Source organism: Rattus norvegicus, chromosome 6 (genome assembly GCF_021556685.1).
Source record: "Rattus norvegicus strain SHRSP/BbbUtx chromosome 6, alternate assembly SHRSP_T2T, whole genome shotgun sequence".
NCBI classification, from domain to species: Eukaryota; Metazoa; Chordata; class Mammalia; order Rodentia; family Muridae; genus Rattus; species Rattus norvegicus.
This window is the reverse complement of record NC_141539.1, coordinates 137,794,892-137,820,940: the sequence shown is the minus strand read 5'-3', so window position 1 is coordinate 137,820,940 and position 26,049 is coordinate 137,794,892. Positions and strand designations below refer to the sequence as shown.

Below are 26,049 nucleotides of genomic sequence, written 5' to 3'. Positions count from 1 at the left end.
TGGTGTGCTGCCACGTGGAGGAATGATTTATTAGAACAAATCCCATGACAAATCATATAAAATAACCGTTTTCGAAAAGACATCCACAAGACCGCCTGAGAACAATGTACAGAGGCCTTCAGGAGCCAGGCAGGCACAGTACCAATGCCAGGGTGAAGGCTAAAGTGACAGAGGAACTAAGTGTGTAGAGGACACCATTTTGTGCATTTAAAAAAAAAATTACACAGTGATGACCAGGGGTGGGAGGCATGGACTCTGCAGGACAGCCGTTTACTTATGGAGAGCAGGCTGTGGGCAATGTGTGGGACATGCAAGGCAGCAGCCAACGGGCTGGGCTGGCACCTCCTCCAGACAGATAGCAGGCTACACACACACACACACACACACACACACACACACACACACACACGTAAACATCAGGTGGGCTGGGCAGAGGCACACAGGACCCGTGCATGACTATCAGCTAAGTGTAAACAGGGAGACCCATGCTACCCCTGAGGGCTCTGGGTCCCCCGCCGCAGCTACCTCTCCCCAGCAGATAGGTCCTGTTCAGGAGCAACACCCACACAAACATCAGGCAGGTTACAGAGCACACCCATGCCAGCCTGAACAATAAGGGACTCTCCCCATCCCATTCCAGCCAACGGTCTCTTTGGCTTAGTGCCGCCAGAAACATCAGCAAGGGGCAGCGGCAGGGCAGCCGCTCTCTGCTCACCCGGCAGGCCCCAGCCGAACTAATCCTGAGAAAGCATAGCCAGTAGTGGGCCTGTCCCTGCCAGGCCTCCAGGATGGAGCAGGCCACAGGAGCCTGCTGTAGTTACCACTTCCTGCCCACACCATCTGGGACAGCAGGAGCAGGTGCATGGTTTACATCACAAACCTTCCAAATCTTTTCCTGCCTCTCTGGTAAAGCATTCACCATAACCAACGGGACTGCTGGTTCACCAGCTATACCCAGTCCCACCGTAAGGAAGCCCAGGATCCCTAGTTGGGATGAACCACTCAGGAGAGCTTGCTGGGATGGCACCCAAACTCAGTGGGTTTGGCAGTTGTGTTGGCACCAAGGGCGTAGAGCTGTGGGGTTCCTCCCCCAAATATCTCCGTGAAACACTCATCTGCCCAGGTTGATGGACTCTGCAGCAGCTCTGGCCGTGGACTCAGTAGGAGCCACAAAGCAAGTGGCCTCTTTCCTGGACAGTTTGGGGACATGCCAAACTCATCCAGCTTCTGTGTTTGGCACTGATGGGTCCCAGGGTCCAGCTCCATTCTCTGTCTGGCCTCAGCCAGCACACAGGGATGAGACAGGGCCTCCCAGCTGGAGCTGCACCTAAGCTGGGCCTAGGAGTTCCTGCAGGGGAGCAAATTACTCTTTCCTTTAAAGCTACTAACAAAAACAACGTGAGTGACAGGAGGTGAATATGGGACCTCGCAGGCTGGCCCTCGGCAGTGGACACCCCAGGGGCTGGGCTAGGAGGTCTGTGGGGATGGGGTAGCCATGAGCTGGATGAAGTGGTTCGGGTGCTGGCTGAGGAGAGGCCTGGGAATGGGAGGCACCCGTCCATGGGTTATGGCACATGTGGGGTTTTCACAGAACTGCCTGAGCCAGGCAGGTGGGCCATGGGATGGGTGATGCACAGGACACACGCGCACAAGAAGGCTGGCCTTGCCCGCCTCACAGCTTAGATCAGAAACCTCTCAGCATCAGGAAGGAAGGCAGGCTCCGGGAGGCCGGGGGGCCCGCAGTTTGCCCGTTGTGGGAAGCTCCTGAGAGGCATGGCTGGCAGCAAGGTGTCCACCGAGGCAGGAGAAGCTGAGCTCTGAGCTGCTGGCCGGGCTTTCCCAAGTCCTGGCTGAACGGACCCTGCAGGAGCCCTGTTTCCCATCAGTAGGTCGAGGTTCATGCTGGGGTCCACAATAGCATTGATGACTGGAGGAAGAGGCCAAGGAGGCATACCACGTGAGAATCTGGCTATAAGCCTTTGAGGCTGCCCCTGCCTGCCCTAGGTCTGGGCCACACCTACCTTCTAACTGCTTCTGTACACGTCGAAGTTCTTTTAGGATGGAGCTGATCTCCTGGGAAGGAGGAGGAGGAGGAAGGCTAGAGTAGGAACATGCAGGGCCCCCAGGTCCTCCTGGTGGACTTGGATTGGAGTTGTGCCTTAGACCAGCTCAGTAAAACCCACTGCCTGGGAGCCAGGCCTGAGGATGGGGGCCAGGCCTGAGGCCTGAGGATGGGGGCCCAGGCCTGAGGATGGGGGCCAGGCCTGAGGCCTGAGGATGGGGGTCCAGGCCTGAGGATGGGGGCCAGGCCTGAGGATGGGGGCCAGGCCTGAGGCCTGAGGATGGGGGCCAGGCCTGAGGCCTGAGGATGAGGGGCCAGGCCTGAGGCCTGAGGATGGGGGAGTCAGGCTTGAGGCCTGAGGATGGGGGAGTCAGGCTTGAGGCCTGAGGATGGGGTTCGGGGTTGGGGGCAGGCCTGAGGATGAAGGGCCAGGCCTGAGGATGGGGGCCAGGCCTGAGGATGGGGGTCCAGGCCTGAGGATGGGGGTCCAGGCCTGAGGATGGGGGCCAGACCTGAGGCCTGAGGATGGGGGACAAGCCTGAGGATGGGGGACAGGCCTGAGGCCTGAGGATGGGGGCCAGGCCTGAGGCCTGAGGATGGGGGTCCAGGCCTGAGGATGGGGGCCAGGCCTGAGGATGGGGGCCAGACCTGAGGCCTGAGGATGGGGGACAAGCCTGAGGATGGGGGACAGGCCTGAGGCCTGAGGATGGGGGCCAGGCCTGAGGCCTGAGGATGGGGGTCCAGGCCTGAGGATGGGGGCCAGGCCTGAGGATGGGGGCCAGACCTGAGGCCTGAGGATGGGGGACAAGCCTGAGGATGAGGGACAGGCCTGAGGATGGGGGCCAGGCCTGAGGCCTGAGGATGGGGGACAAGCCTGAGGATGGGGGACAGGCCTGAGGCCTGAGGATGGGGTCCAGGCCTGAGGATGGGGGCCAGGCTTGAGGCCTGAGGATGGGGGCCAGGCCTGAGGCCTGAGGATGGGGGCCAGGCCTGAGGATGGGGGTCTCTGTCTCTCACCTTGTTGGATGTCTTCAGGATGGGTACTTCATTCTCAGCGTTGATTCTGGCCTCTAAGTCCTCCCATGCCCGGCCTGTGTTCTGGAAGAGGATCCTGGGAGAGGAGCAGGGACAAGGGCAGTGACAGAGAACACAGAACAGCTGCTCCCCATATTTCTCTCACCACAGTAAAGCTGACGCCATCTCTTGCTAGAGTCGGGAGAGAAACTGAAGCCCAGAGCAGGAACTTGACTAGCTCTCTGACACTCAGGTGGGAGTGTGGGCATGCGGCTACCTACTCGTGACCCGTCAGGCTGTGGTCCTGGATGCTAGACACAGCACACGTGACCTGTCACCTCTGCCCCCAGGGACTTACTTCATCTTCTCGGCAAGATGCTCCGTGTTCTCACGGATGGCGTGTGACAGTTGGGACACTGGGTTTAGCATCAGATTATCAAAGATCACCTGGAAGGACCCGGGCATTAGTGTAGCAGGGGCCGTCCCTCCCCTCCCCACCCCGCTAGCTGGCCTCCATCCCACATTCCAGACACTGTCTAACACATGCCCCGACCCGCAGCTACGCAATGCTGGTGGGGCACCGTGCCTCCTCGCGGTTCCGAGGCCTTGTCTTGTTGGCCAGGGCATCCTCGGGGCTGTCATTCATGTTCTGGTCCAAGTTGTTGTGGGAGTTCATGGAGCCAGGTGGCACTTTTTGGAAGTTGAGGCTGGCCTCTGGAATGCGCTGTACCAGCTGCAGGGAACAGAGAAAGATCCATTGCCTCCTCTGATGCATTGGAGTCACTAGGGGGTGGAGTGAGCCCCTCCACTGCTCAACAGACACAGACAAGCGATAAAACAGGATAAAACAGGCCTGGGCCCATCTGCTCAAGATCCCTCCCAACACCCACTCCCTCGGAAGGAATCAGCGGAGCTTGAGGACGAGTTTCCACAGCACAAGTTCTCATGGACTCTGTGAGGATTCTCATTACAGCCCTCAAACCAAGAAGCACAAGGTGGGACCGCAACCCTGGCAGATGAGCGTGTGCACCCGAGAGGCCTGGAACTCACCTCTTCCCGGGCTGAGATGGTTGAGGCAGGGGTGTTGGGCACATTCCCGAGAGATGGGCTGCGAGTGGGTCCTGGGGAGCCCAGCGAGTCCCCATCTCCAGCCACATCATGGATCTCCCTGGCCAGGATGGCCACATCCTTTACTAGTGTCTGGCTTAGCCTGCAGCCAACAGGAAAAAACAAGTTCTGCAAGAGGTCCTCTTGGGAGAGCCCCAGCACACGAGTGGGTGGTGAGGACCCACAAGCATCCTGTGCACATGGACACAGAGCAGTTAGGTCCAACTCCACTGCCTGAGGCCGTGCTGGGGAAGGCCTGGTCCTGAGGTACATTGTCTGCCAGAGCGGGGCCTGAGGTGTATGGGGAAGGGTCTGACAGAGAGTAGAACCCCCAGACTTTCTCCACTTCCTGCACAGCAGAGCTAGACACTGGCCACCAGGTCCTGACAGAATGGATTTAACTCAGCCACAGAATGCACAGGTCCCACCTTGGTGAGCAGGGGAACAGAAGTGGGGGAGGAGTGAATGAGACTCATAACTAGCATGGGGGACTCCTAACTCCAAAGGTCAGAGTTAGGTAGAGGGACCTTGTGGCTCCTCCAATATGGCTGAGTTCTGATCACACCATAGGGGAACGCCTATCTGACAAGGGTTTTGGGCTTGTCCCAGTGAGGTACCTAATCAGCCAGGAGACAAGAGGAGAAAGGAGGCAGCAGCAATTCCCTGAGCTTGCTGCTTTGAGGGCCCCAGTTTAACTAGGCTCCTGGGCACATGGCCAGCCCCCTCTTTGGGGAGGTCCCTGAAGGGCTAACATCCTATCTCCCGCCTTAATGGTTCTTCATCACCGCTGAGGTCCACACACTTGAACCCTCAGCTGCAGACTTGGGATACCCTATGACCTAGACCTGCACCCTGGGCTATTGCCAGACTTGCTCCTCTCTAAAAGCTTCCTCATGGTTCTCCACCTGGGCTACCCAGGCCGCTCACCCATTGGTCTCTTGGTTCTGACATCAAGAGAGCAGAGAAGCAGGTTCCCCAGACTCTAGGTGACACCAAACCTCCAACCATTCCCACTTCCACCTATGCTGCCTCCCTGGGCCCAGGCAGGCCCAACAGAGCTTGAGAAACCCACATGGCTACGCCTTTTCTTGTTCCTTCTTAAACCCAGCTGAGACCTGGGGAGCCCTTATCCTTTTGGTTCTCACCTGAGGGCCGTACATCCTCCTGCATCCCACACCTGCCTCTTAGAAGGCCCCTTTTTTCAACCCATCTCTCTTACCCTGTCTCCTACATGGTTGCAATTTCTGCCTGTGAGATTACTGTAACTCTACCCTCATCCCCACATGGGTCACTCTCTTGAGGGCCATCTGTCTCTGGTCACTTTCTCAGTGTCTCAAGAGCTCTCAAGATCAACATCCTCAACATAGTTCCTAGGGGTCCTCTACAAGCCTTTCAGTGCCTGGCCCCCAGGGCATTGGCCATAGCTCAGTGAGATTCATCTCTACACACCCTCTCCCAGAACATATCCCAGAGACTGGCCCTGTGACAAAGTTTATTTAGAATAAACTGTGGTCACACTAGCTCCTTGAACCCAAAGTTCCCCGCCCTTCTAGACAGACATCCACCCATCCATCAAATATCTACTTATCAACCGAGCCGTCACCTAGTGACTAATCCCTCCATCCACACCCACTGAGTCATTCATGCACCTTCTTCGTTGTTGCTGCTGTTGATTTTGAGACAGGGCTTCTCTATGTAGCCCTGGCTGTCCTAGAACTCACTCACTCTGCAGACCTGGCTGCCCTGAAACTCAGAGATCTGCCTGCCTCTCCCTCCCAAGTACAGGGATTAAAGGCATGCCACGCCTGGCCTCATCCACCCACCCACTCACATAACCACCACCCAGCAAACAATCTCTAAATCTACTCAGGGTCAGGAGCCCGGCCTAGCCCCTGCCCTTAGGCCACTCTCAGCCAAGGGGAGGGGCCCCTGGCCTGGCCCTGACTGGTCGCTCACCTAGCAATTTCCGCGATCTCTGCTGTCTGCACGATGAAGCCGTAGGGGTCAGGCTCTTCCTCATCATCGTCTGTGTCTCGGGGGCCCTGGGAGCGAGCCCGGACAGAGCTGCTGCCCCTTGGGGTCTGTGTGGCTGTTGAGGCATGGGAGCGTGTGTGTTTAGGGGAGCTGTGGTGGGACCCATACTCCTCCTCGGAGGTGGACGTGTAATCCGAACCCTGCTGCCGCCGCCGAGTGCCTTGAGTGAGTGGTTTGGATTCAGAAGCGAGAACAGAACAGAGAACACTCAGTGCCTAGGTAGCCTCGGGGTCCCTCAGGACGAGGGCCCCATGCTGCAGGACAGGCGCGTCACAGCTGTCCCCAGAGGACCCTAGCAGAAGCACCCCAGCCCAAGGGACATGCAGGGCCAGGGACTGGGCACTCTTGGGGTCAGCACAGCATCCAGGGGGCAGAGTGGGATCAGAGTGACAACCGGTTGTGCCCGATGACATGGGAGCATTTCCCTGGGCACCAGGAAAGGAGGCCGGGCAGATAATGAGGTAAGCCATTCACAGGGACCAGCTATGGTGCCACAAAGCTGGCTCACACAGGTGAGTGGGGTCAGGCTTCTGCCAGCCCAAGCCAGGCTCCCACAGCCTTCATCAGACCTACATCCTCAGGTGTGGCTGCCTGGGTAGGATCTCAGATTCCTAGGCTCAGAGCTGTCTTGAGCCCCACCCAGCACTGATCGCAAACACACTATGGATGAGGGCTGGATGGGGCCTCCATGCTAAGCAGTGCTGGCAGGTTAGGGACAAGCAGTTTCTGACAAGCAGCCATCCCCACCCAGTGGTCCCAGCAGGCAGGAGGTCTATGTGAAGATGCTGGGAGGTCAAGGGGGGAAGTGGGGTCAGCCGGGGACAGCAACGCCAAGGGGTGGGGCTGCGGCTGCGGCACCTTGGCTCAAACCAATCCACTCAATCCTCGGGCACATCTCAGCCCCCTTGACGGGATGGGACGGGAGCTAAATGGACAGGTCACCGGCCACTCCAGAAACGGGGCCAGCTCTGACAGCTGAAATAGTATGCCCCTTCTTACTGTACACACGTGACTCAGGGGGTGGGGCAGAGGTCACTGTTCATGTGGACACAGTCCTCTCAGGCCAGGGGTTCTGTGGCCATTCAAGGGTGTCAGATGGGCTCTCATTAGATAGACACCCTTCACTGGGGCTTCAGCACAGGGGACAGGGGCTAGAGAGAACTCTGGGAGAGCCCTCCTCAGGTCCTCAGCTGGGCAGCTTGGGCCCTACAGAGCCATCAGAGGTTCTAGCCTGTGGACACCAAGAATGACAGAGCCAACCTTAAGGCCCACGCACTGAAGCCCCTGGGGTGACAGGAGGCACCCTGGAGGGTCTTTTGCCACATAGGTGCTATGGGCACCCCTGGCCAGCGTGGGTCTACAACACTTCTACCCAGGGGCTCAGCTGCTGTTAGCCACCCTGCCTGCCCACCAGCCCACCAGCCCACTCCCCCACACTCACTGGAAGAATATCTGGCACTGCCCGGGCGAGCCCGGCTGAAGGGCTGGCGGGGGCCTGGGTTGGCAGCAGTAGCAGCAGCTTTCTTGGCAGCAGCGCGGGCCTCAGCTATCGTGGGCTTACGGCTGGTGCTGTAGAGCTCAGCACTGCGACCAGAGAAGCCAGTACGGGCAGGGGTGGTCTCAGAATCACTGGGCCCTGTAAAGGAGCCCGCCCGCTTCCGGGGCATGGCCAGGATGTCCAAGCGTGTCAGTTTCTTGGCCTGCTCAGGGGCGGCACGATTTACTGGTTCAGGGTTGGCCGTGGTCCCTCGTTCACCATCCACGGCCTCAGTGTCTGAGGCATCCCCCAGACGGGCCCGCCTGAGTCGGGAGGCCCTGGTGGGCCTTGGGGTGGACAGGCTGTTGGAGCGGGTCAGTACCTGCTGCACCTTCTGAGCCGTGGTGGAACTGCGGCTTTGCTCCTCCCGGGCAGCTGGGGACGGTGGGGGAGCCACCGGCTTCCGGCGAGGCCCTTGGCGACCTGACACGGTAGCCTCGGGGGTCTCATGGTTAGAATTGGGCAGGTGGGCAAGGCCAGAGCCTCGCTCTTCTTCTGGCCAGTCCAGGGACCCTCGAGACCCATGGCCTCGCCGCATAGCCAGGCGCCTTGATGGGTCTCCATGGCCCAAGTCTGCAGGTGGTGGGCGATGCTGTCGCTCAGATAGTCGCTCTCGGGCGCTGCCTGGGGTCATAACCCCCGGGTCTGGTACTGCTGGAGGAGACAGCAGGCTCTCCTTCTGTGGCCCTGGAGTCTGGGGGGTTGTTGGGCTAGGTCCATTTTTGCCACTGAGCAAGCTAATAGTGCTAGCTGTGTCCACATCCGAATCCCCAGACAGGGAGTCCTCTGGGGGCCTAGGGGTGCTGCCCTCCTCACACTCATCTGCAGACTTGGAGCGGAGTCGGGCCTCCAGGGCTGCCAGGGCTGTCTCGGTCTCCTTCAAGATCAGGTGGGTGTCCTGAGTGTGGAAGTCCATGCGTGAGGCGCGGGCTGCAGCCAAGTCTTGTAGGAGCGGGTGGCTAGAAATGTGGGGGAGCTTGCCAGGGGCTGGGGGGCCGCTGGTCGGCTCCTTAGTGAAACTCTCTTGCCGGGCAAAGGTCAGAGTCTCCTTGGGTGGGGCCGGGTCAGGCTCTGGGGACCGACCACTGCGCAACTGGATCACCATTCTCCCGTTGGAACTGATGTAAAGGCTGTCCCTTGCTGAAGGGCTGGTCTGGACAACCCGTCCCGGGCCATCCGCTTCCCCAGGAGCCACAAATGATTTCTTGGGGAAGGTGGCCTCCCCATTCTGATCACCAATGAAGAAAGAGGTGGGGGCTAGCTCCCCAGGGGCCCTTGGTGAGCGCCGACCCCTGACCCATGCTAGATCCTCCTGCCGCTCTGTGCCTGGTTCCGGGCCTCGGCCACCATCTGACCCGCTGGCATCACTGAGACTATCGGGGTCCAGGTCTTCCTGGCCTATAAGGCAGTTTGCTGGATCACCACTCAGCTCTGGTGGCCCTGGGCCATTCCGCCTGGCCGCTTCAAGGCCTGCGGGGCTGTCAGCCCTATCGCTGGGCAACTGAGGGAGCAGACGCCGGGTTCGCACAGGCAGGGGCCCCTCGGGCTCTCCAGTTCTGCGGCCAGGACCGTCCTCTGCAAATCACAAGCCCAAGGCAGTTAGAATGGCTACAGACCTGCAGGCCCTACATGCGCACAGAGCCCTAACCCTCTCCCAGGTCCAGGCTGAGACAAACTATATCTATGGTGAGGATCTGGGGCCACCTTGGCATGGCCCCCAACCCTTACGGTGACTCTGGGTTTCCATACCTGCCAAGCCAGCATCAGTATAGCTGTCAGCCAGGCTAGCCCAACGCGAAACCCACTTCTGACCCCCAGGGGAACCTGGGACCAGGAGGCTCTGCAGAGAGAAGGGAGGCACACGCTCAGAACAGAAGCTAGAAGAGACTCATCATGCCAAAGCTGTCCTAGACACCCTCTGCAGAAGCAGTCAGGAGGGCCCTGTGGCCTGCCCTAGGCCCCAGTGTCACCAACTGGTCAGCTTCACCAGCACATCAGGACTCAGGCCCTTCTCTTCCCTCACTCTTCCCGGGGCGGCTGACCAGCCCCGTACCTGTTGCTCCATCTGTGCGGCCATGCCTGGGGTGCGGGAAGCAAACTCTTGCAGCAAAGCCATCCGCTGGGCCATGCCGCCATCACTGCATTCATCTTTGTCACCTTTGATGACAGGGCGGAAGGTAGCTGAGGACACCCTGGAGAGTTCAGGGGATTCGAACACCCCAAAGACCTGCCAAAAGGAGAGAGTGCCAAGGGTCAGAGGTGCCGGGTCTCCACCCTCACACAGACGTGAGCCCAATTACTCTGCTGGGTATGGTGCATGGGCAACAGGTTCCAACCCATCACGGTAAGAGGCAGAGCCCGGGGCGCTCCCTTCTCCTAGTCCTTTTGTCCGGCTGGACCAGACACATGACCTGATAGCAACAGGCCAACATCTGGTTTCCCCAACATGACCCTTCCTGCCACACAGCCCACTGAAGGGTACCATCTAACCATGTATCATATACCTGGTCGATCATCTTCCGAGCCTCCTCCACTTCTTGGTCTTGAGCCTCTGTCTCGATGGTGTAGGTGCCCGCGTCACTAAGACTGTCATCCTCCTCCTGTCTACGTGCCTTGGTCAGCTGGGGGTCAGTGGGAGGCGGCGGGGTGCTTGAGGGGGTCACGGGGCTGGCCCCTCGGGGCGTCAAAGGGGCGGGCAGCACTGGAGGCGTCTTCTCAGGCCCAGGCCTGGTGGCTGGGGAACTGTCCCGCATACATTGGGCCATGAAGTCCTGGGCCAGGCGGGAGCGGCGCCCCACACTGCCAAAGGGGCGGGTGGAGGCACGGGGGACAGGAGAGGTGTTGCCCAGTCGCTCCTCAGTCTTCTCTCGCTTGAGCGAGCTGGCCCTCTGTGGTCCTGAGCTGCTGCCTGTGGTGCGCACCGTGACACCGGGACGCTCTCTGTCCGCAGCCCCCGTGACCCTGCGCTTGTCAGCCTTGGGGTCTGCAGGTGGAGTATGTGTAAAGGACTGTGAGCGTTTCTTACGGGGTGTGTCCTCATCGAAGAACTCAATGACGAAGGCTTGCTGGTTGTGCAGAAGCTCCTGAGGGTCCCTCCTGATCTGCCTCTGCAGCCGCACCTGCTCCCCACTGGCCTCTGTCGGGGCTCCAGACACTGAAGCAGTCTTGGCCAAGGGGTCCTCCGAGTCGCTCTGTGTCCCATCCTCATGCTTGTGGCCTGAGAGAACCCTTGTTGGTCAGCATACAGTGATCAGTCTTGGGGAGCCTCGCTACCCCGTGCCCACTGGGAATGAATCCAAACTGACACCCATATGGAAGGGAGTCCTGTAGCAAGCACTGGGAGCCTAGTGACTAGGTGACAAGTGGCTCAGTGACTAGAAGACACCTGACGCTGTCCCCATCCTGTTCCCCAGACCCAGACCAGGAAGGTGATCTTGGCCAACTCACTGGAAAGTGAAAATCAGCCGAACCACCCAGGCCCTCACCGACATGGGGAATGTGAGCGGCAGGCAGACCACCTGCCCCGGTGCCGGTCAACACCTACCCTTCAGAGTTCGAGTGTGGACAGGAAGGTCGCTTTTGGTGCTGTGGCGGTCATCCCCTGGGCCATCCCGGCGCAGCAGGCTTGGGTCATTCTGCACCAGCCAGTCAGCCACCTTGGTTTCAGCCGAGACCATCTCCACGGGTGTGGTCTCCTTGCTGGGGGGCCGCCGCTGACGCAGGGAGAACTTGGTGATGTGGTCTTTGATCTTCACCTTGCCTGGGCTGCAGTCGTCAAACTCAATGGTGAAGGAGGCATGGCTCTGCACCACTGGGGCCGTCCCACCAGTGCAGGCCTCCTGGTCTTTTGTGGGCATTTCCTGCGTTGGCACTTCAGGGAGCCGTGGAGGCTGCGGGGCTTCCTTTGTGGGGATCTCGAAGTAGCTGGGCTCACGTCTGAACGAGTAGTCTGGTGGTTCGGCAGGAGCACGGCAGCTGTCTAGCTCACTGTCTTGCTGTGTCAGGTCCTTGGGACGCTCTGTGGAGAGGGGTCCTCAGGCCAAGCCTTTTAGAAGCCACCCTGCTACCCTCACCCAGTGCTAGCTGGAGCACTGAGACTCACCTGGGTAGGGCTCCTGCTGGTGCCGGTCTTCAGATGGTGCCCCACTGTCATCCTCACCCCACCAGGAGGGTTGCCCATAGAGGGGTGTGCGGTAAGCTACCGCCTCTGTAGGGGAGTTCAGAACTTAGGTTCCATGGCCTCCAAAGTGAAGATCTGGAACAGGGCCAGTCTGAGGACTAAGCCCTGGTCTTGCCTGCCAGCTGGGACCTGCAGCTATTCAAGTGTCTGGCCAGTTGTTGAACACTCTGGGCCTGTTTCCACATCTGTGGGTGAAGATGACCTCTATCCCTGCCTAGGCCTGTCGCTGGTGACGTAGGAAGGCTCATTTCCTAGGACAGCATTCTCTGCCTTACAGTATACAAGGCAACAAGAGCCCACAAACAAGGTTTAGAAACTCTTCTAAGATTCTATAAATGGCTATGCCACAGTGGGTGGCTCTGGGGTGAGGCCACCACAGTCTGAGTGGCCAATGTGACAGTTAGGTGCATTTGTTTTAATGTTAGGATCTATGTCTAGAAGTTGATATTCTATCTCCCATGAATCTAGGTTTTTCAGCCCTGATTTGGGCAGGAGCAGAGTCCAGGGCCCCAGGGCAGGGTGTCAGCAATGAGGTACACATAGCTCTGTCCCCTGAGTGCCCCTGTAGAATGGAGGCTCTCCCTTGTTGTCTTGCGTGTGTCTCCTTGTCCCTCAGGGGCTCTATTCTTTACAGAATTGCTATATGTTCTGTGTACAAATGACGGGTTTCATTTCCCTGCGGTTTACCGTATGTACTAATCTCATTCCACCATCCACACCCTTCTCCTCTTGGCCCCCTGACCCCATTCTTTTTTTTTCTTTTTTTTAGCCATCTCTCCAGCCTCCCCCCCCCCCATCTCATTCTTTACCCAGTGTTGTACACTGCAGTCCTTGAAGCAGCATGTGTCTGCTACTAGGCAGTGCTGTCCAAGCCTCTCTGGGCTCCTCCAGTGTGCTGTGCCTGCTCTGTAGGACTGAGAAACGTACTTGCCCAACTGGCTGCACCTGCTATAACCTCAGGGGCAGCTCCAGGCTGCTGTCACCAGCTGTGTGTACTCACAGTCTGGACACTAACAGGTGCTCAGAACAGGTCAGGTGACTCTGGAAACCTGCCCGGTCCCCAGCAGTCTTCACAAGCAAGCATGCGTCACTGTTCATCTCAGCCACACACTAGCAGTTCAAGATTCCATATGTGCATACATGGGCTGACCCACACACAGGGCACAGTAGATATTGGCCAAGGCTGGGGCACCTTCTTCCACCTCGAGCTTGCCCAGGCAACCACTGAATACCCAGGCAGGACTTACACTGCCTGTCACCATGCTATGCTATCCCCATGCCCACCTACACCCAGATACCACTGCCTACCTCTACAGCAGCCCCTAAATGTACAAGTCAGGCCTTACCTTGCACTCGCCTACCCACCCCAGCCCGAGGGACCATATGATCGGCAGGATCAGGCACAGACACCCAACTTCAGGCAAGGGAGACCTGCCCTGCCTCCCTCTGATCTGCTGCAGACCACAAGGTCTGGCACCTAATGATCCGTCAACTGTTGGCGGCCCTGGGGTCCAAGAAAAGTGGGCAGGCCTGGGGAGGTATATGCGGACACACAAGACCAGCCCATGGTTAAGCAGGCCTGCGCCCTGACTACCATGCTGTGCTGTGAACCGTGAGCGCAAGCTGGGACGAGAGGTCCCATGGGGTACAGCAAGGGAAGATGGTAGACAGGGATGGGGACAGAAAGGCCTTGAGTGGCTTTGTATTTCTGCCCTTCCCCCACCCATCCTGGTCCCCACACCCACGGCCCACCTGCTCCATGTCTGCGGTCCCCTTTCTCCGGCCTGGGCTGTGAGGACTCGCAGTAGGGTGTGTGGTCTGGCAGCGTGTCACTCCTTTTGGGTGCAGAGACCTTGACGCTCACCTGCAGCTGGCTGGTGTACTTCTCGTGCTGCGGGCAAGCAAGCAAGCAAGGTAAGGGGTGCTGTGCCAGCCTCGAAAAACCTTCCAGGCAGCCCTGCCTCTCCTCCACAAACAAATCTGAGACTAGTCCGTCTGGTGAGGCAATCGAGGGTCTAGGTCCCCGTGGAGGACGTTCTAGTTCACATTGCTAGGCAGAATGGAATTTGCTTCTTTGGAGGGGAGGAAGAAAGCAAGGATCACAAGAACAGAGCCTGGAGACCATCACCCTCCAGGCCCCACCTGAAACGGACCCTAGGGAGGGTAAGCCACTCAGGGTCCTAGCTGCATGACCTCTTACTTTACAAATTCACTTGGAAAACTGGGTAAGGACAGACCACTCACATGGTTCACATAAGAGCTCAAAGCTCCATGACCCATACAAGTAGGGGAAGGAAAACTCTGGCCTGCTGGAAGATCCTAAGTTCCTAGATGAGGCTCCGACCAACCAGGAGCCTCAAAGACACCAACCCAGAGGACACAGTGGCGGTCTCCATTTGCTCTCTACTTCCTGCCCCGCCCTTAGTGGTCTAACTAAATCCGTCCTTGTATCCTCCCCTGGGTGGCTCAGGGCCCAAAAGTGTGGGCTGACTTCCCACCCTGCTTGGCCCACTGAGGAACTCTACTCCAGGGGCTCTTGGCCTCCCGTCAGTTGGCTCACCCGTATCCTCTGCTTCCCAGCTTTTGGGTTATCTTCTGAGCCACAGACTCTGACTTGAAAGGTCCAAGGCTATATAGTTGTAGGACTCAAGAGCTCCAACAGTTCCAGGAGGGCCAACCACTCAGTCCTCGCCTCCCCAGCTGTCCCCACCATCTGTCACTGTATAAACCTAAGGGTAATGACTACTTCTTGCCTGCTGGACTGGGCCATCCGGCAGGACAGGCCAAACAGCCCTGATTCATGGTACCCGCAGCCAGCAAAGGGTGGCTCAGGAGCCTGGGGGTTGTCTGGAGGTAAACCAAAGCAGAGGCAGAGAATGGCAGGCTCTCGGGCTCAGCCCTCACAGCCGGGGGTGCCAAAGTGGGGCTCTCTTAGTCCCTGGGCCTCCTTGACACTGACCTTGAGCGCCTCCTCAGGAACACGGTGCTGCACACGCTCTAGCACGTACATGTTGGAATGTGGCTATGAGTTAAGGAGAACACGGAACAGGAGGAGCAGGAGGGACCTATGGCTGCAGCACTGGGTAGGCTCAAAGGCTCCTGGGTAGGAGGACCTTCTCAGGGAGGACCAAACGTGCCCCAATGTACTCAAGGTCAAGCCAGGACTCCAAGTCCCAAGTTCCCCAGTTCCTCTGTGACCTCGGGCTGAGCATACAGCTAGGAAGGCTGAGGCTAGGGGCAGACACGCCCCTCTATCAGAGGGAGCCCAACCTCAGGTAACCTCTAAGCCTGAGGGCCTCCGCTGTGATTTAGAAATCCCCTAATCTTCTTTAAGACGGCAGAACAGTCATGGCCTTGGTCCTGATGGGGCAAAGTAGGGGAGTCCCTCAGAGAAGGATATCATAGCCAAAGCGGATGACATCGTTGAGCTTCAGTGTGATGTACTTCTGGTCTGGGATGCGCACGTCATTCACAAATGTCTGAGGAAGAAAGGGAGGAGGAGGAGGCCTTAAGCAGGGCCCTCACCTTCCTGTGCTCCTGACCCACTGTCCCAGGAGCAGACCTCTCAGGTAGCAGACTCTGCAGGGCCCAGGTGGGCAAACCTGCTGGGACTGGGGTCAGATGTCCCCACGGTCTTCCAAGTCCAGTGGGCGGCAAGGGAAAGCCTACTTGTCACAAAGCCCTGCAGGAAGGGCTGCATTATATGAAGGGTGGATCAGGGCGGTGGAGGGTGATGCCAAGTCTTGGTCCCTAGCTCACACTATGTAGGCAAGACACACTAGGGCAGCTGTGGGACACCTTCTCAGGGCTGCACAAGCAGCAACAGGTCAGAGTCTGTTTTCTTATTGAAACAGGGTCCTGGGATGGACTGCGTCTGACAAACATAGAATGAAACGTGTCTAGGTAAGACAGATGCACGAAGCCACAGAGCCTATCCATCCGTCCTCCTATCCTCACTCGTACAGCCAAGGCCTCCCCCTTCCCCAGTCCCAAAGAACCAAAGAAAAGGACACACACTCGCTTTCCAGGTGGGAGCAGGTGGCTCATCTAGCATTGTGCCTCCCCAGCCCAGCAGAGATCTGGCTGAAGAGGGCCTCATCTTCGGCCAGTGGGGGCTCTGGACAGGTCCCTGGAGACATCGTGGCTGGGGTGGTTCCAAGCAAGAGCCCAGTACACTCACCCCATTGAGACTGCCCAGGTCCTTCACCCAGTGTTCATCACGGTCCTGGTCGTAGTTGATGACAGCATGCTGTTTGTCCACACTACGGGACTGGAGGAAACAGACGGTAGCCCTCAGGTGCCCAACCCCAGGCTGGAGTCCCCCACGCTCCCAATGCCTACCATAATACCAACCCTTGGGACTCAAAGCTCCTGAGGCCCCTGTCCTATGACAGTGTGCAGTCAGAGTCACCCACTCAGCTGTTACAGCAAGCCACAGGGCTATGCAAGGCACCAGGGCCACACCAAGGACCCCTCTTCCAGAAGCACCCTCCCCAGCATCATTTCCAGGGCAGGTGCTGGCTCCTGGGTCAGCATGGGACGGCATGGGAACCCTCTAGTCATCTGAGACAGGCCATCCCCGTCCACTTGAGCCAGAGGAAAGGCTACACCCTGGCCCCGCCCACAGGAGCACATAAACCTGCGTGGTGGCCACATGTAGCCGACAGTAAGTAAGTACTTATCACTAGGTTTCCCCACCCCGCTCCCACTGCCCTACCCCGGCAGTTGGCGTGCGCCTGCTCACGCTTGAGCACCAGCTCTCATTTCAACAAGCATGTGGCACTCCACTCCAAGTTGTTCTCACCTTGCCTGGCCACCAACCTGCACAGGACCCCTCCCAAGGATAGTCACCGAGCCCTTCACACAGCTGAGGCCCCAGAGTCTACGCCCAGGACATGGGCAGGAACAGGGTCGGGCTACTTGCTAGGCACTGTCAGTGTGGGTCCATGCCATCCGGTCGGCAAGGCCACGTCAGCACCGGCACCACTGCCTACTGCCCCATCTCCTTCCCCATAGTACACACGACAAGCACTTCAGGGAGCAGTGGTGTCTGCCTGGCCCCTCTCCCTGCTCAGCCTAAGAGAGGACAATAGCACAGACCAACTCAGGGAAACCACTGAGCTCACATGGAGTGCCTTCCAAACAACGGGGTTCACCTCGGAAGCACACCGCTGACAGCCTTTGGGGCAAGACCTGCAGCTGCTCCCTTGGGGACTCGGGGGCCTCAAGCGGCCACCACTACAGCCTGGGCCCTTTTCCTTCCAGGTACCATATTCCCAGCAACAACTGACCCATTTTGGGGGGCACCCCTCCAGGACCAGGCACAGAGGAGAGACGGGGAAGAGGGTGACCATGAGCTCTGGCCCAGCCCACCTCTACTGCTACCCACCCAGCCTGGCAGAGGAGACTCTACTTGTCTAGAGGAGGTATTAGGGAAGATCCTAGAGACAGGACTGCAGCAGGGTGGGTTCCAGGTGGGCCCTGGCTCAGCCTCTATGTCCCACAGCCACTGCCACCAGGGGAATAAGCACCCAACAGCCCCAAGGTGGCTGACTTGTCCATGACGGTAGGCCGCAGTGACAGTAGGTTCTGGTGGGGGTGAGAGGGGTCACACCTCATCCCGTCAGGACCCCTCAGTTCTTTCTGGAAATGAGTGGGATACAAAGGTTATATAATGGGGAGAGCAGTTTCCGGGGGTTGGGGGCGGTGGGCACCCTTCAGCTGCCTCCTCCAGTGTAGCACACATTTCTGCTAGGGACAAACACGTTAAGATCCAGCCTGCTCGATGTCTCCCTGGGATTTCCCCAGGCCTTCTCCTGGTCTAGTTTACCTGTTCCCAAAGTCACAGGTCTCTGACAGAGTGGGTCTTTGACGTTGAAAGGCCTAGCCCCATCCTCAAGGCCCATCTTGTCCAAATTTCTTCCCTACAGCTCTACCTGCAGTTAACTCTGGCCTCAGGGAAGCTCAGACTCAGGGCCAGAAGGGGCAGGATAGCCCTGGGCTCTGCTAGCCCGAGGTGGATGCATCTTGACTTGACCCCTGAAGCACTTCAGGCCAACCCTTCCAGGCGGGAGGGCTTCTTGCCTGAAGCTTTCCACGCCCTGAACCTGATGGCCACCTCAGGCACTTCAGCCATTCCTACCCTCCAGGACCTTTCCAGGAATGTCCACCCAGCATGTCCCGACCATTCCTAGGGGTATACTCTGTTAGCCTCTGTATTCAGCAGGCCTACATCTAAAACATTCTTTCCCCACCCCACTGGCACTCTTTTTACCATCACCACTTTGCCCAGTCCCGAGTAACTTCCTGAGACCCCTAGGCTTGCATACCCAGAGCCCTAAGGCCCTGGCGTCCTCTCCACACCTCCTTCTCTCAGGCAGGCCAGATAGGCTTTATTCATACCACACCCTCACCTAGCCTGGGTTCCAGCCCTCATGATGCTGTCCACCCAGTACCGTCCTCTCCCTGAACCCACCCTTCCTCTTCCCACAGTATTACTCCTACCCTGACCTATTTCCAATACCTCTGACTCGACCCAAGGCTCCCATGAACACCCCTGACTCATGGTGGGTTTGTAAGCCACCCATTCCTCAGACTGTCCCCTGACAAGTCCCTCTCAAACTACAGGAGAGGAAGGAATCAAGCTGCTTCCTTGCCATCCCCAGCCAGAATTCTCCCGTCAGCAACACCTAAAGGCCAGCAGTAAAGTTTACCCAGCCACACCCACAGGCTAAGGAGGCAGAAGCCAGCCCAGTCAGAAGACGGAGTTCTGGGCCCGTACCCAGTGCTAGACTCCTCCGGGGACTGGAAAGGAACACTGTGAGGCAGAGGGGACAAACATAGTCATGTGAGGTAGCCAGAAGAGCACCAGACACACACTGAAGGAAGGAGACGTTAACAACCTGTGCTTACTTACAATGTTAAAACGACAGGCATCTAAAATTCACGCCTGGCACCCTGTCCTGGCTGCGCTGACCCCAGCCATGACCACACCCAGAGCTCCGTACATGCCTTGCCCCACCAGCTCACCACCCACATAACCATAGCAGAGATACGGGCACCCACGGCAGCTAGCTGAACTTGCTGTGCGAACAGAGCCTCTCTGAGGCTCTGAGATGTGCTTTCTGGGTTAGGGTGTCATACACAGCCAAAGAACAGACTAGGGTAGAGGCGAGAGCCTGCTTTCCTTAAGCTAACAGCACATGCATACACATACAACATATATATTTTTTAAAAAACCTGCAGATACCTCACGGATGCACATGTGTGTATGCATGTGCTCATATTTACATGATACATCATGTCATTCATGGGTGCTGGCTCTGGGCCAGGTCTGCTCTGGGAATACAGAACAGACACTGCAGTCCCTCCACAGCACAGCCCACTGGTGATGGCATGTGGCTACTGGTGGTGGCTGTGTTGTGACACAAACAAAATGTCTCTGGCCCTCTGACTTGATTCAAGCACAGCCTCTCTGGAACACCACTGATGCTCCCCGGTCTGGCAGTCGCCCCTCTGTCCTCCTGCAGCCAATCCTCTTTACAGTGGAGTCTCCAACTCCTTAAACAACCCTCTTGGTACTTCACCTCCTCGCCACCCTTCATTGATGTGCCTGGTCAGTCCTAGGCCCTGCAATCCCACCCACAGTGGTATCTCTTCCCATTTCTCCTCACATAGGAAATGGAGCAAGATGTATTACTGAGGCTGGCCAAAGACGCATGCCTCCACCGAGAAGGAGCTGGGAGCCGAGGTGAACGGGAGCTGGCTGGGGGTGGCGACGGCCGTGACAAGGAGACAGAAATCAATCAGGGATGGTGTAGGGTGGGGTTGGGGAACTGGAGGGTCCCAATGCAGGGAAGGGAACCGGGGTAACGCTGGCTCCTGGTATTAATGTAGAGGGGACAGACGATGGTGACACGCCTAGGCTACTTTGGAAGGTCCCAGGACAGCAATGGAACAGCCCAGATGCTGAGGTCAGGGCAGGTACAAATGATATGTAAATCCTCTGGCCACAAGCAGCCAAGAGGCCAGAGAGACTAGAGAGGTACCAGGAACAGAGCCTTGGGGCTTCTCAGAGGGGAAGCTGCACAGAGAGAAAAGCAGAAAGATGGCAGACACCAAGAGGGTGAGAGGAAGGGGTGGCCAGAATAGTGCCAGCTGGGCAGGGCAGGGCAGGGCAGGGCAAGGCCGCCTGCAAGGGGGACAGGAAGGGGCTCAGCTCTGCACTCCTTCTATGCTTGCATGACCTCCCAAGCCTCAGTTAAGATAGTATGTGTAAGAGAGACATCCCTTGAGGACAGAGAGGACAGAAATGGAGTGGCACGCAGACCAGGGGCTACCCAGCATGGAAAACTGCTGCAGTTCCACCACTAACAAGCCCAGAAACCAAGAGCCTGACCCCAAATCTGCTCTAGGTACTAAGACCCCTGAGTAGGAGACCTAGAGCTGCGAGGCCAGGTCCAGGTAGGGAGGAGAAGCTGCTCTGGGTCCCCAGCTCTGGGTCCAGGCTCACTCCAACTCCTCCCAAAGTGTTGTCTGTCCCTTGGTGTCCCATAGAGACATCCTGGTGACCCTGGGGAAGATAGCAAAGCCATGGCCAAGGCCTGTATGAGGACCACACCATGAGGGAACGACCCCGTGGGCTACAGGCTCGGAACACAGCCCAGAACTCCCACCTGTTCCGTAGACTCTATGCTTTCTTTCTTTCTTTTTTTTTTTAAAGATTTATTTTATTTATTTATATAAGTATGCTGTTGCTGTCTTCAGACACACCAGAAGAGGGCATCAGATCTCATTACAGATGGTTGTGAGCCACCATGTGGTTGCTGGGATTTGAACTCAGGACCTCTGGAAGAGCAGGCGGAGCTCTTAACTACTGAGCCATCTCTCCAGCCCAGCTCTATACTTTCAAATTAACTATGAAGCACCCAATGCTAGTGCGTGCCTCATAAAACCAATGCCCATGAGTATGTAAACTTCCTGTGTGTTCTTCCACAGTCACTGCACTCCCTCAGACTTAGGCAAGCAAGGCACGTCACACGGCAGAAACTGCATGACCCTCACAGCCCTTTACAGGACGGATTTGACTTGGCTCCCCCTGCAGAGTCATGAAGGGACAGAGGGGCTGTGCAGGGAACCTAGGATCTCCCAGCAGGAGCAGCTGCTGGTTTTTTGTTTAGGTGAAGTCCTCCAGACATCATATGGAGAAAAGCCAGAAAAACCCAGACTCGGTCTAACTTGTGCTATGACAAAATGCCTTAGCCATGGGATTTATAAATGACAGAAACTTAATGTCTGTGGTGCTAAGGGATGGGTACCAACGATTAAGGTGCCAAAGACAGGCAATTTTAAAGGCAGCGCCTTCCAGCTGGGTCCCCGCTTGGCATAAGGAGCGGGCAAGTTGCCTCAGACATCTTTTATAAAGACCCTGTGCTAATGAGTTTCTGCTAACTTGACGCAAGCTTAGAGTCACATGGGAAGAGGGGTCTCAACTGAGAAAATGAACCCATTGGATTCCCTGCATACAAGCCTGGGACATTTTCTTTATTGCTAATTGACAGGGGATGACCCAGCCCATTGTGGGTAATCCCACCCTGGAACAGGTGGTCCTAGGTGGAGAAGAAAGCGGGCAGAGCAAGCCATGAAGAGCAAGCCAGCAAGCAGTGGACCTCTATGGCCTCTACTTCAGTCAGCTCCTGCTTCCAGTTGGTTTCCTCCTCTCATGACGGTTAAGTGACAGATTAGTAAGGTGACAAAACCCCTGTCCTCCCCAGGTTGCCTTCAGTCATGGCTTTTATCACAACAGCAGACACACAAGACACCCTTTAATTCCCCACACAAGGACCTTCGAGTCCCCACCTCTTAACACCATCCCACAAGGGACCAGATCCAGCTTGCAACCTCTGAGGGCCATGAGCTCTCAGAAAGCGGCACAAGCGCTGGGTGGTACTAGCCTCGGACGTGTCCGTCCGTCAAGGCTTGCTGTCCAGCTGTCTTTGCTCAGCCACTCCCGGGAACCTCACGCAGCCTGGGAGTGTGCACGCTGTGCATGGGAGATTAAATAATTACAAAAAGACCCATGTGGGGGCACACGCCTGCTGCTCTGTGCCTGATCAGACCCCTTAGGTGGACCCCATGAGGACACTCATGTCCTTCGCAGAGTCCCATGATGGGAACGGAGCCCGGAGGCTTGAGGCTAGGATTCTATGCTCTACGCTGAGGTGGGAGCAGGGACTGCAGGGAGCCCAACTCCTTTGTACCCCCCAAGGCCAGGATATACCATGTAGGTCAGCACCAAAACCCCGTCCTTTATTTCCAAGCCCCAAGAAACCCAACTCAGGCTCTGAAACCCAGGTGGCCCAGCCATATCACCCTTTCTAGCCCAGGAAGGGGACCCATCCTGTCGGGCCACATGAAAAAGCCAGCAGCACTATCTACCATGTGGACACACTTGGGAGCAAGACCTCCAGGACAGCCCTCCCTCAGGCAAACCCTATGGCAAACCAATAAGAACACAAACCAACCACCTTTCAGTGCAGCCAAGATGTCCCTCAGCCCATACCTTCCCACCCTTCCTGGAACCCTGGCACTTTCTTGTCAGAAACAGGTCTGACGTGAGAGCAAGAGCCCAGGCCCATGAGTACCCTACTCCTGCCCATCTGTGGGCATGGGGCCCAGGGAAAGAGGGATCTCTTCTCTACTTGCCCAAATGTGAGGAGCCCCCACTCACCTGCAACATGAGCTCACAATCATCACGCCCCACGAAGATGAGCTCACGCGGGAGCCGGTGGCGGGTGCCACTGCTGCTCACCAGGAACCAAGATGTGACGCTCATCTTGGCACCGAGGAGGCCGGCCTGGCCCTGTGGGGAGAGGGTCAACACTGGAGCTCTCCAGCCTAGACTCTGGTCCCCTGGTGCAGACCCACATGTCCATGTGAACCATGAGAAACAGTTCCCAGGTGGTACCCAGCATGGCCCATGGGGAGCTGCTGGACACCCACCCTCACCAGAGGGTCTGCTTCCCGCAGCAGGGCCACTCTGCAGATCCCCAAGCACAGGTCTGGCTCCATCCCCATAGAGCCCAGTACAACATGAAAATCCAAGCCTTGGGGCTGGGGATTTAGCTCAGTGGTAGAGCGCTTACCTAGGAAGCGCAAGGCCCTGGGTTCGGTCCCCAGCTCCGAAAAAAAGAACCAAAAAAAAAAAATCCAAGCCTTGTTCAAACAGAGACGTTAGCTTCAAGAACAGAGCGTGAACCCAAGTCTGGGCCAGGGCAGTGGCTCTGTGCGGGCAAACTGTCCAAGAGGGCACTCTAGAGCTCCTAGAGTGCCTGAGGTGTGGCAGTTGCTAGGCGGATGCCTCCTGGATTTGAACCCTCGTACTTTAAAACCACACACACACACACACACACACACACACACACACACACACTCTCACAAGAAAGTGAAAGTCAGGGGACAGCAATAGAAGGAATAACTAAGAGTTAGTGGAAGACTCTCACAGGTAAGAAAGGCAGCGGTGTGGAGCAGAGTGGGTAGAGGGGAAGGCAGGGCCACAGCATTCAGCAATTGGAAGTTGGATGAGAGGCAGAGGAATACAGAAAGACTCTGGGTCCCCACAGGGCTGGTCAGGAGCGGTCACACAAGTCACCTCTCTGGCAGAGAGGTCACACTGGTGATCTTAGCGCCCCAAACCCTATCCTGCAACGCCCAGGGGCCATGTCTTAGAGACTTCAACACTGGGCTGCTCACCCAGGTCTCCGTCCCCTTTGGGGTAAGCAGCAGGCAGGAACACAGGGTTTCGCCCATCTATGAAGGCCCATAGCATTCCATCAGGAAGCAGGAGGAAGATGGAGAAACCTGCCTCATTACAAAACAGTTCCAGGTGGTCAGGAGCATCCCCTACCCCTCTGTGGGGTCCTCTCTCCTTATGGCCCAGCCTAAAGGTAGCGACTAAAGGGGCAAGACTTCAATGCCCTTGGAGCCTCCAGGACACAGACCCCGTTGGGTATCCATAGCCCCAGTTCCCAGAAAGATCCAATCCTACTGGCCAAGGTTGTCAGAGCCGTGGAGGGAGCCCCCCAGACCCCAGACCCGGGGCGTCACTGAGCCTTCAAGCCCCACCCAGCCTGGATGTCTCCCACTCTGACATCACCTGCCGTCATCTCACTGTGGACAGCGGGCTCAGGGACACCCTCAGAAGAGGGAGGCCAAACCCCAGAGCCTGGTCATGGGGTGACCACTGCCACCGCCGGCCCAACTGGGAAAAGCTTCGGAGCCAGGGCTTCCTGGAGGAGGTTTGGGGCTGGGCTAGCCCGGCCATCGTTGCTAGGAGGGAAAATATTAAACACCCCAAACTTGTCCCCCTCAGCCGTGCCAGGCAGAAGAGCCACCACCCGAAGGTGAAGGAGGAGGTGGTGATGCGGATGCTGAGAGGCAGCAGGGAGCAGCCCAGTGGCTGAAAGGAGCAGAAAGAACGAGGTCCCCTCCCGGCCGCGGACAAGCCCAAAGGAGGCAGAGAAAGCAGGGAGACGGTAGTGGTTAAAGGGAAAGGAGAGAAGAGAAGGAAGACGGAAGGAGGGACCGCAGAAGGAGGGGGGACCCGGCAACCGGGAGGAGGCCCGGAGGTGGGCAGGCGCGCCAGGCCCGGAGGGGGAGGGAGCGGCGTTGTCTCCTGAATCAGCGCTGGCCCTGCCCGGGCGGGGACCCGGCGCCCAGGTCTACCAGCTCGGCAGGCCGCGTAGACATGCGCGGAGCCAGGCCTTGTCGCCAGTGCCAGGCGGCCCCTCCCGGGAGCGCGCAGACATGGGCAGCATCGCGGGCACTGGCCGGACCAGGTGTGCCAGGCGCCCTCGCCCACCGCCCTCCTTGCTGTCGCCTTTGTCCAGGCCCGGCCGCTCCGGTTCGGCCCCGAAGCACGCAGGCAGGTATCCTGTTGGAGGCCCTGCTGCGGTGTGCGCAGGGCTGGCTCGGCCCCTCCTGCGTCCTACCTGTGCTCCCGCCAGGCCCGCGGCTCGCCCGCCAGGACGCTGCCCGGCCCAGCCCGGCCCTCCGCCCGCCCGGCCGAGCGCTGGGCGGGGCCGCCGCCTAGGACATGCCCGGCGCGGCCCGCACGCTGGCGGCAGCCCCGGCCGAGCCCACGGGCAGAGCGCCGGACCGCGGCCTCGCGCGGCGGGTCCCCTGACGTCTGCGGCGGCACGCTCCGCCCCGGCGCGCCCCGCCCCCGTGTCGCCCCGCCCCGCCCCCCGGAAACCAGGTTAGGGCGGGCCAGCCGCAGCAGGTGAGCTAGACTCCGCCGCGCCGCCCCAGAGGTTGCGAGCAGCCCCTCCCGTTCGGTCCACCGGACCTGGCGCGCCCGATCGGGCAACCAGGAACCGGAGATCACCTTTGTCCTCAGCCCGGCCTGGGGCCGCGCGTCTCCCCACCCTGTGCACCCAGACCACCTTCTCTCTGGCTCCCGCTATCCCAGGGTTGCGAGACAGGGCGTACCACTGCCCAGCGTCCAGTCCCAGAGCTGAATAGTTAACACTTAACCACATTCCAGAAGCCAGGGCTCTAGCCGCTCTCCCAGCCCAACCTTTGGCCTTTCAGCTCAGTGGAGGGGTGCAGGGCGAAGGAAGTAGGATGGATCCCAGAGGCCTGTGCGTCCAGCTGGCTCTCTTCCTCCTGCGCCCCCAACGGTGCAGGACAGGCCACGGACTGGGAACAGGATGGTGGGCAAAGACTCCAACCTACCTGGAAGTCACAGTGGGCTGGACGGGGAGGGGCGGGGAACTCCGAAGGCGCTCCCAGTTCCTGAGGTACGTTCTCACTGGCCGCTAGCTGGTGCCCGGTGCCACAATGGAGGTATCAGGTGTCCCTCTAGAGCCAAGAGGGAAAGGATTAGCGTGGGGCGGGGCGGCTTTGGAGAAGTGGTGGAGGGACTGTTCCGAAGAGTGCATTCCTGTATTCCTGTTGAAGGGTAATAGTGAGGGCCCTGGCGGAAGTGGGAAGCCGAGGAGGACTCCAGGCCTAGGAATGTGCGCTTTATCCTGCTGGTATAGTGGAGCTGTGTGAACCCAATCCACCCCTCCCAGGCTCCAAAGCCTGCGGCCACAGTTGCCCAACTCTGCCCTA

The 26,049-nt window shown here is 58.2% G+C and overlaps 1 protein-coding gene across 2 annotated transcripts; it reads right to left on the bottom strand.

Annotated features, from left to right (window-relative positions):
• On the bottom strand, positions 1 to 25,124 carry Cep170b (centrosomal protein 170B). Of its 2 annotated transcripts, NM_001427267.1 has the most exon segments (19): positions 1 to 1,927; positions 2,022 to 2,073; positions 3,080 to 3,173; positions 3,435 to 3,523; positions 3,663 to 3,809; positions 4,127 to 4,286; positions 6,140 to 6,377; positions 7,659 to 9,329; positions 9,504 to 9,594; positions 9,808 to 9,981; positions 10,259 to 10,971; positions 11,299 to 11,772; positions 11,857 to 11,961; positions 13,687 to 13,825; positions 14,894 to 14,952; positions 15,335 to 15,413; positions 16,115 to 16,204; positions 22,664 to 22,795; positions 24,924 to 25,124. In NM_001427267.1, coding segments are annotated over 18 exon segments (4,728 nt in total). In that variant the 5' UTR covers positions 22,769 to 22,795; positions 24,924 to 25,124; the 3' UTR covers positions 1 to 1,679.
• Positions 25,125 to 26,049: the final 925 nt, after the last annotated feature.